This window comes from Oryzias melastigma, linkage group LG5 (assembly GCF_002922805.2).
Source record: "Oryzias melastigma strain HK-1 linkage group LG5, ASM292280v2, whole genome shotgun sequence".
In the NCBI taxonomy this organism is placed as follows: Eukaryota; Metazoa; Chordata; class Actinopteri; order Beloniformes; family Adrianichthyidae; genus Oryzias; species Oryzias melastigma.
The window spans coordinates 27045323-27056386 of record NC_050516.1 but is presented as its reverse complement, the minus strand read 5'-3'; the positions used below and the strand labels follow the sequence as shown (position 1 = coordinate 27056386).

Below are 11064 nucleotides of genomic sequence, written 5' to 3'. Positions count from 1 at the left end.
CATGTACTCAACAGCAGGTAAGATAGAAAACACAGAGCCTGCCCAGATAATTGTATCTGGGTCTGTATATAATGCTGCTAACAGACGACAGAGAGCACACGTACCTGAGCGTCCGAGTGCGCCTCGTACTGTGCAGCAGAGCCAGAGCTCTGATCAAAGGTGTACATCAGCCTCAGGTCCTCCTCGTGGAGCTCGTGCTCGTTCACCATGATGCTCCCTTCAAATTAACCACACAGGATTAATAACCAGCAGGTTCCTGAATTCTTCTCAAGGCCATATATTTACTAAACCACACCGTAGTTTGAAACACTGTTCCGTTTATACGGTGTGCTTTAGCTATAGGTTGTTTAGTACAAAGATTACAAATTTCTTACAGAGGACAAGAGGACGATATTTTTGCCATTTTTGTTGCACTGGTAATGCTGTCTTAGGGTTGAGAGGGGCTGTAAGCTAGTGGGAGAGAGTGTGAATGGATGGCTGTTAAGTAGGGGGCAGGGTTGCCCCATGCCTATGGTCCCGCCCACAACTCTGAGGCAAATTACTAATGAACCCCGGCCGCTCTGCAGAAACTGTGTCCTAGAAAATGACACTTTTTTTTTTTTTTACATTTTTGGCTAAAAATGCTAAATTCTAATTTAAAAAACTGAAGTATGATCAGAGTATGACTGTAAATATATTCTTTAAATGTAGAACTTGAATCGTCAGCTCACATTTTTTGTTTTTACATTTTGGTTTGATCAGAGTTCCTCCTCCATCCCTCCGGCTTCTCCCTATTGCTCTAATTGTAGGGGCATTTGAATATGTAGCAGAGTCCAAACTTATTTTTTTAAAGGGTGACACAACAGGACAGTTGGAGGCTGACTCCACTCTGAGCCCAGATTTGAGAAATTAAAAAAGGGGGCGGGGCTAAGGGAGGCTATACTGCATCTTCAATAATGGAAAGGGATGCAGAGTTTCACCCGTTAACTGTAAATTGTGATTTGTATATAGTGATAATAATATATGTCTATGGTTTCATCCCAGAACATTCTGTGGAGGTTGAGGATTTTTCTCTGTATTTATTAATTCTGGCAGGGGATACATACCTTGGCACAACAGCGCAATGCGGAGGGCTATCCGCATTGCGCTGTGCAACGTAGGAGAAAAGCATTTCTTCACGTGGATGTGCTTTAAAGCACAGAAGTCTACAATTAAATGTAAGTTGTGATTTTTGTGCTTTAGTACGACTTCTTAAAGTTTTAAAACAGATTCTACGAGCGCTGGCACCTACATGCTAAATAATGTAGATGACTGGCGACTAATGATGACATCATTGAGTAGGAATAACGTCCGGATTTGAGAACACCATTTTTTCATAACTCTCAGTTTTTTAGGGCTAAATGTAGGGGTAGGGAGAAGCTGGGGGGTAGGGAAAAAATCTGATTCTGCCTTAGAATTACAAACATTTACAAAAAAATCACTGAAGAAATGGATAATTTATGAGATAATTCAGTAGTCAGTGCATTCTATGAATGGCTGTTAATCTCAACGGGATGTTATAAGTATAAATCATGTTTCTAATATTCCAAAAATGTTGTATTTTAAATAAACTAGGAAATTAAAAACTCTTCTCTGTAATGTAAATGAGCTAAAATCAAACTGAACCAGATTATCTGCTTTTCCAGAGTTACTTTACAAAAAAAAACGAAAAAAAAAAAAAACAGTGAAATTTTCCCATCTACAACCATCCTCAGTTTGCCCCCTGGCAACTATTAGCCAAGACTGTGTTCTAAGTAAAAGCCGTGAAAATGTTACGGTTCACTGTACACTTCAGAACACCTGGGGACATTTCATTTCTTTCTAATTTCAGATTTCCACACTTTCATTTCTCTTGTACTTCTCTGCCTTTTTGCTTGGACCTCTTTTTGCACAGAATATAATGGGATTAAAGGATGACAGCCAACAATCTTTTTCCTGTGAAACAGAAACCTTTCTGAACGTAACCAAACTAAAATATTACTAATCCTTTTACGATAACAGCTTGTTGCATGCGTTTTTATAAATTGATGGTTTGCAACATAACCCAGCTTCCTCCGTTCTTGCTCGTGCTCCTTTCCCCCTCAATTTGGCCGGACTTCAAACATCCCAATGATTGGAAGTCTGAAGTTCCCACAGCCCGGCTAACCTCTGCTGCCTCCGATCCCAGAGGCCCTGGGGACACGCTTCGCCTTTTTATAATTGGAGAGGCGAGGTACCTTGCTCGGCTTTGATCCCCACTCGAGCTCTGATGACAAACTGGCTTATGAGTCAAACCTAAAGCATCTGCTGACTGTTCTTCAATGACATCTACCTTGATAAGGAAGATGGCTGCTTAATAATTAAAGGAAAATGCAGAATTTTTAAATCAACTCAAGTTTTCCATTTCTTTCTGGTCCATTTTGCACATAAATGAAAAAATGTCTTTATATGTAGAATTCGGTATTAAGAAAGAAGACCATGAAGGCAAACTAGCTCATAAAATAGTTAGTATATCATAAACGTACGTCGTGCTTTTTCTTATATTTACCCGTTTTCTGGAAGGCCTCTAGCTGTTCACTAGTGAGCTCCTTGATAGCAGCAGTGACGGCTTTGAAGGCCCCCTTTAATCTCTTGCCCAACACCATGTGGTCTGGCTCGGCTCTCAGGCGGATGCCGTACTTATCCTTGTCTGTTGAAAGAGTCAACTGTCGCACATTAAGTTCCTGTGGGGACAAAAATAAAATGGTCACACATCACATCCTAAAAATCTCAATTAACAATCATACATTTAAATAATTAAGAAATACTTTCTTATTAATCCCAGAATGTAAATTAAGAATAACTCTAAAGATGTGTGGTGGTAATGAAGAGTCTGAAAATTCATCTAACATATTTTCTGGAGTGCAAGTAGCAGGAGCAAAAAATGTCTAATCAAGAAGAAGAAAGCCATATATGAGTCGCTCTGGAGTATAAATCACACTTTTGGGAGGGAAGTCTGACTTTTCAGAACAAATTCGTCAAGCAAAGTCTAGCTAAAAGTAAAATAAATAAAGAAAAAATACTAATCTTTTGATCTGTATAAGAAAAAAAAAATCAAAGTTTAAGAGGAAAACAATCAGATTCTCTTCCATGTTAGTTTTGGACGACACTTCTTCTGCCACTGTAGCAGCAAATACTTGTACTCAGGTGCCGTGCCATCTAGTGGTTGTTAGAGGAAACAACCGCCTATTTACTTGGAGAATAACAAGTACATGAGCCTATTTATGTCTAAGAAAAACAAAAAAAACAAAAAACACACAAATAAGTCACTCTTGAGAATAAGTTGCACCCCTGGTTAAACAATGAAAAAAACGGCAACTAATAATTCAGAAAATACAGTAATTTTATGTCAATCCCTAAAGTAAATGTACATTACAATTTACAACAGTCTACTAGGAAATTGTATTATATTACAAACACTTCTTCTAACCCAACCTTTTATACTAAAAGAGCCATTTAAACCCGTTTCTCACAGATCAAAACCACGGAGGGGCCGCAAAGTCGTTTTTCACTCTTTTGAAAATAAATTTGATTTCTTTTTTGCATAAATTAAAACCCAGAATTTACAAAGAAAAAGCCAATTGTTTTGACAGAGGGTCACACCACATCCTTTCAAAATAAAAGACTTCCTTTTCCACACAGAATTGTTCCAACCAATGGCTTTTTTTCTTCTTGTTTCTTGGGTCTACTTGGGTGGGCTGTCATCCTTTTCCCTACTTACTACTTTTTGTCCATTTAAGCTAATCAAGAGTTCCAGAAAATAACTGACTGAGGATGAAATATAAATACTTTTATAAAAGCCGTAAAGCTAAAATCTGTTGAAGTTCTTTACGCATTTGTTTGGATTTCATCTTATTCCATAGTCTTAGTACAACTTGTACAGCTGGGATTTTGTTGTTCACATGTTCAGCTGTGTCACCCCCGAATGTGGGTGACAAAATGCTGCCAAATGGGTGAGAAGTGTTGATGCACCAGCAGGAATGTTCACATGCCTTCGATTTTTGGAATATTAGCTCCTCACAGATATCCTGGGGTTGACGGTACACTACAGCGACAGCTTTCCACTTATTCCACACAGCTTTCTGTTTTTTACCGTTTTGGCTGCATGTTGAGATTTAATAATTCTTTCTCACTTTGAGTGGCAAAAAAATTGTGAGCCTTGTGGGATTTTATGGCTTTCTGCATTGATTTGTCATAAATATAATCTGATCTTCACTGAAGTCAAGAGCGATGAAAAATTTTATGTGGATGAAATAAAAACGCCCAAAAAAAGACACCTTTAAAACCTGAGAATGCTATTAAAACACAAGAACGGGAAGTATGTGGACCCTTAAATGTTAACCTTAAATAAACTATTGGAAATAGGAAGGAGGTGTTGGTATATTTGGACTCGTTACAAACATGACTTTGGCAGAGTGGACCAGACACTTGAGTGAATCTACTCATCTTTTTAAGGTTTAACAGGAGTATGTTGACGTGATCAATGTCTTTTTTAAGATTTTAAAGATCAATGATGCATAGTTACTGTTTGTAAACCCCAGAAAAGGTTACAAAATGATTTCACAGAATCTAGAAACATATAAGATTGAAGTCAACCAAATGATCTACCATAAAGGGTCCAAATAACCCCAAGAACACAATGAAGACTAAACAATAAAATAGAGAAAAACGAGAGAGACTTAAGAACATCGGATATGGCTAATATCTGTGTTTGTAAGTCTGTAACATGTAGAGCAAAAGAAACGGATGAAGTGGTTGTGTCAAGCACACGAATATTCTGAACAAAAATGTATTCCTGAAATCTGAAAAGAGACTAACAGAGTCACAGACTAATAAAACTATGATTGAACTAGTTGGAACAAAACAGGCAGCATTACATTTAAGTTAAAAAAAAAAGGTGTGAGGAGCTGTAGGCAAACAGGGGAGTGAATACATAAAGGGATGATGGGAAATAAGCTCAGGCCTATTTTGCGCCCACAACTCAGATGGTGAATTTCTAATAAACTACTGCAACCCTGCAGAAACTATATCCTAGTATATCCAGTTACCTAGTTATCAGAATACTCAAAATGTAAAAGGCCTTAAAGCTCAAAAACAACACATGTTGCTTTAACAAAACAAACTACACTGTTCAGTAGCTAAAACAATAAATGATCAATGGCAAAGTCAATCAACTTTAGCTCTCTTCTCCATACATCTATTATATTATTCTTCAACCTAAAATAAGAAATATCCAGGATCCAATTAAATAGACTGAAGCCAGAATTCTAAATATAGCCTCCCTGACAGGCTTGCCGTCCACTATTCCTTTCAGTCAATCATACTGTTCAAATTGGGACTACATGTCAGCATAGATAACTTTTGACAGATAGCACACACAGGCATCTGGAGAGGCCCCAGTAATAAAATCGACAGCAATCTGAGTTGAACATTTTGAATTATTCATTTGAGGAATTAATTTGGACACTGATTTGACATAAAAACACACTTACATTTAAGACTATTGTTTAGTTTGTCAACCCTTTGAATTGTGTATTATATTGGTGCAAAAAAAGTCAATATATGTCAGCTCCCACTGACTCATTTGTTATTCTGCAGAGCATGTTGAGCTCAGTGGAGACTTTGCTGTCAGTGGAGAGACTCCAACAGGCCAGAAAAAGCTGAGTGAAGCGAAAATTCAGCTGGCATGAAAAAGAAAGGTGCCCTTTCTCCGAAAGAAAACACATTCTGCACAAGTGTACGCAGGTTTGAAAGAAAAAAAAAAAAAAGAGAAAGTTCACACATATCTACTTAACCCGTTTCTTCATAAAACAAGACGTTTTCCCCGTTATCTCCACCTCCCTCTGAAAACTCATCATGCTGAAGTGGCTTTTGAGTGTAAACGCGCTTTAAAGGGGCTGTTTCTCCTTCAACTTTGAGCTTATTGCGATCAAAGCAAACTGATTTCAAGATAACATTTCAAGAGGAAAAGCAAAAGCACCACTTTGCTCCAGAAAGTTCACTTACTTCAAGAATGTATTTCTGTAAAGACTGGATGTCTTTGAGGGCTTCAGGGTCCTGGTGAATCACTACCACCTCCTTCAGTGGATACTGAATAAAACACAGAAAAAAGCTCAGAGAACTGCTAGCTAGAAAGAAAACATCAGAAATATAGTAATAAGTGGATTTTATACATTTAAAGTGACTTGATGTTCAACTCTGTAATAGTGGTCAAAATAATTAAACATCCGAATAAATACTTTCATTTTTGTGGTTTTCTTCATCGAGTTCATCAGCTGAGGTTCTGGTCATAAGATGAGTATTTGATTATGAAAAAAATAAAAAATAAATAAAATCACAAAACCCAATGTGGAACTTAATCCAATTCTAGTTCAACCATCCAACTATTTTTTTAATCTAAATTGTTATTTAGTCAGCAAATTCATTTTTTTTCAAGGTTCCTTTTAAAAAATGTTAATAAAGCCACAAAAAAGCATCAAAAATACCAAATCAAAATCCCCAAAACTAGTCGATTCTATTCATTTTGAATCAAATAAATAATTAGTTTTTAGGTCTACAAAAAAAGAAAAAATTATAATACGAGATTTAAAGTTGTAAATGTTCGACTTTAACTTTTATATGTGTCAGAGTCATGGCCCGGGGGCCGGATCCGGCCCTCCAGTTAATTATATCTGGCCTTCCTTATCATTTTATTTTATTGTTATTAATGGGCCGATATTATCTTCAAACTTGTATAATTCTGACAAAATAAATCTTTATGGAAATTAAAATATTGAAAGTTATTTAAGGTTTAAACTACCGGTAATTTATTCTGGAATAAGAGGTAACACCTCAGTATAATGTTGACAAAGATTGTTAATGCATTTGTTATGCTTATAATCAGTTTATTAATATGGCCTTTGTTGATGATGATCTTCCTTTAGATGTTAATGAATCTTACTATGTATCTCAATAAACCTTATTTGGCTTACTTTGCTAATTAATGTCTTATAAACATCTCATTAATAATGTTTGTTAATGTGTTAATAAAACTTCTTAAGGGATATTATTCTAAAGTGTTTCCAATTAATATTACTGCCCGTTTTTCCTCATAGAAATGTAAAAAATTTACATTTTTAACCCTTGTACTATCCTAGGCATGTTTACATTTAATGTTTACATAACTTTTTTCATGAATATATGACTTTTGCTCTTGTACATTTAAACATTTTTTTCTCAGGAATTTACATGATTTAGATTAATAAATGTACGACTATAAAACACGCAAATTTCGAGGAAATTCATTAATTTTGAATTTGACTTTTAAAGCAAAAAATATGTGACTTTAATCTTGTAATTTAACAATTACGATTTTTTTTCTAGGAAATTTACAAGATTAAAAGTAATGTATTTACAGCTATAAAATACGCAAATTTGAAAGGAAAAAAGTAATAAATGTGGCCTATGACTTTTAAAGTCATAAATATACGGCTTTATTCTGATAATTTAACAGTTACAAATTTTATTATCATGAATTTACGAGATTTAACGTAAAAAATATACGAATTTAAAACACATTTACAAGAAAAAAGTCACAAATTTAACCTATAATTTTAGAAGTAAAAAATATATTACTTTGTTCTGATAATTTAACAGTTACAACTTTTCACTGTAATTTTACAAGATTTAAAGTTGTAATTTTAGAAAAAAACATTGTAAACTAGCCCTAATACTCCATCATAAATTATAGTTTTGCCCTATAAATACGTTTTAAAAAAGTATTTCCATTTCTTTGACAAGATAGAGGTAGAATATCTTGATGATTGTGTGCACAGTTTAAAAAGTTGAAGATATACCTTGACAGGGAGAGTCTTCCTGTCTCTAATCACTCTGCCAAGTTCAATCACAGACTGCATCTGAGAGACGGCGCACTCAATGCGCTTGTCAATCACAGACTCCCTATAAGAACGAGCCACAACAGAAGAAAAATTAGCATCATTTCACGAGCAGCATAATGAAATCTACCACATCACAGTGCTGATAAATAATCATTTAGTGATTAAGAAGCAAAAGAAAAAGCAGGTCTGGAAGTATTTCATCAATTTTCAACTGTAGCGGGCTCAGTTAATTTATGTTAATAAGCATATGACCCAGATTCTACGTCTTACAACTCAGCCACATTTTCTTTCCAGTACTTTGGGCGCAATTTTGAAACAAACCTCACCTTTTAATGAAGAATGCAGTATTTCCTAATTTTAATTTTTACAAAAAAAACAAAAACAAAACAAGTTTCTGTCAGTTTATAATGAAGGCATTCTGAGACCCTCAGCCATAAAGTCAAATTAGTTTCTTTAATTACAAGAATAGCCCATGTGATGTGACATACTGTAACATACTGTTATGTACTCTTATCATTGGAGTATGAAAACAGCCCTGAAGTAAAGTGGAAACAGGAAACATCCAATCATTTAATGAGGAGCAGCAGCTCCCACCACCTGATTGGTGGCTGACCTTGAAGAGGAGGTCGAGCCGGAGACATCAAGAACAAGAACCATTTAAAGCAGCAGCACTGCAGGTGCCTAAGTGACAGTGAGAATTATATGACTCACTGCACAAAGTATTTTTACTAATGCAAAAATCAAACGCGTATTTAATCATGTCAGGTTTTTTTTTTTTCTTTATAGTTAAAGATGATGCAATTAAGTTTGGGCAATTAGAAAGTTCTCCCAGGCATTTAAAAACTAATCAGCTGCCAAGCTCCACATTTTTACCACAGCAAATGAAGTGAGTGAAATCCTATTAAACCGGCAACATCCATTCTGCAGGGCACACTGTCAAAATAGAGACAGGGCTATTCCGATGTTTTTTTCTTTTTTAATTAAATATTCATGTTGCTTTCAAAAGAGACAACGCAATTATTTACTGTGGTTGGCTTTGAGACAGAGAAGAATCTGCATCCACTTGGTTTCTGTATGAGTAAATCAAAGTACCACACATACTATATATGTGCCTTGTCTTCCTCTGTGTAAAAACACGGAGGAAGAATGGTCTGAAGAGCTGCAGCCGGCACGAGGACGGCAGAGACAGGCTGAAAAGCCGTTGTCAAACCTGACAGTCATGCAGAAGCTACCGTGGCCTCTTGAGTTTCAAAAGCTCGTACTCTGGGGATTTCTGAGTGCAATACAACTGAGAAAAGTAAGGCCATGCACTCTGGCTGAACCTGATTAGGCTTTGAATAAGCACTGGATATACTGTGAGAACAGGAGCAAACACAGGGAGGGGGGTTAGATGTTTCTGTGTGGCGAGAACAGACATTTAAACCCGCTGAACTCTGGTAGATTGACTTGGTTGAAAAATAGATTCGGGTAGAAGTGAAGCTGCTGAATTCTTAAACATTAGATATTCTTACACCCACTGGTGCTGCTGAAACATTTCTGAGCTGGTTGTGAGTGTTCTCTGAAGCTACGTTCACAGCGCCCTCAGACAACCACTTCCAATAAAAAAGTAAATGCGCGTTTTGGGTTTCCATGTTTCGTTACACAAGCTTCTATAACTGTTACCGGACTCTATATGGCAAGCCTTTTTCTTATTTAATCAATATCCTTGATATATGGCTGTTTTAAGCCTAACTAGTAACACCAAAAGTACAATTAGTTAACTAGTAATACCCAAAAGTGTGAACTAGTTAGCTAGTAATATCTAAAAATGTGAACTAGTTTACTAGTGGACCCTATTTGTGCTTACTAGTTTACTGCTGACACTCTTAAAAGGCCACTAGTTAACAAGTCACATGCAAATGTTCTACAAGTTCACTAATAAGACTCCTGTAAACAAGTTCACTAATAAGACTAGTTAACTTGTGCAACCAAAATATCACACTAGTTTACCAGTGACATGCAAAATGCAAACTAGTTGACTAGTGAGACGTATGAAAGTCTTACTAGTTAACTAGTGAGAGAAAAAATCACTAGTGCAATGCAAAAAGGCCACTAGTTAACTGGTGAGAACAATATTTTCTAACTATGTTTTTTGCATGTAACTAGTAAACTAGTGCCATACTTTGGTTGCACTAGTTAACTAGTGAGCTTTACAGGAGCCTTACTAGTGAACTTGTAGATACTTCTGTAGAACTAGTGGCCTTTGAGAGCGTCACTAGTAAACTAGAAAGCAAAACTAGTGAATATTTTAAGAAATTACTAGTTAACTAGTTCACACCTTTGGCTATCACTAGTTAACTAGTTGTACTTTTGGCATTACTAGTTAGGTTAAATGATAAAAAGGCTAGTCATAACTGTATGTACAAAACGTGCTGCCATTGACCGTGCATTCATAGTTAAATCGAGTCGAGTTTTGACCGATGACGACTCGCGTTTGATTGAACATTAGGATGGCATCTCCTTTAATTCACGGAAGTGCCAACTGTTTGTGCCCGGCTGGAATTATACAACACCAAGTCTTTCAATTATCTGAACAGACCTGCGAAAGACAAAGTCTGGGTCAAGATTTTTGAGACTTGAACCATTTCGACATTTCACACCAAGCCTCTGCCAACTGTAGGTGGTGGACATGCACAGATAAAAGTGGATGTTCTTGAACGTGCGTCCCATATCCGGTGTAAACCATTGACTGTGTAAGAGAACTGGACTGAGTGACTCCTTCCCCTTGTCGTTCCAAACAGGAGGTAATGGCTGGACCCATAAAAACACAATCCTATAGGCTTGTATTGCGAAATAACAGCTAGTACTCATTCATTCTATTAGTTAGAATAGCTATTCTTGCTCCATTACCTTCTTTCGAACGTGTTCTCGCTAAATCAAATTTTTTTAGTTATATTTTTTCCCTAGCGCAAGTTATTCAAGTAATAAACTGACCAATAAGATGCTTCAATAAAAGTAGTTGACATTGATTTAAATGTTCAAAGCGTTTGATTGACAGATACTCCAGAGCCCACTTTCAGTGGTGAGGGTGTGGTCTTCCAACAAGCTCACTCCTGATTGGAGAAGGTGGCTCCCATAGAAATGTTGACTCGGATAGACTTGAACCAATCAC

At 36.3% G+C, this 11064-nt stretch overlaps 1 protein-coding gene across 1 annotated transcript in view; it reads right to left on the bottom strand.

Moving 5' to 3' along the window:
• The window catches only part of iars1 (isoleucyl-tRNA synthetase 1), a 55256-nt gene that overhangs the window by 8934 nt on the left and 35258 nt on the right, over positions 1-11064 (bottom strand). Inside the window, exons 24-27 of the mRNA XM_024270013.2 lie at positions 7872-7974; positions 6043-6126; positions 2546-2720; positions 105-217 (exon numbers count right to left, since the gene is read on the bottom strand). Coding sequence (XP_024125781.1) covers positions 105-217; positions 2546-2720; positions 6043-6126; positions 7872-7974 — 475 coding nt within the window. The remainder of the gene's footprint in view (positions 1-104; positions 218-2545; positions 2721-6042; positions 6127-7871; positions 7975-11064) is intronic.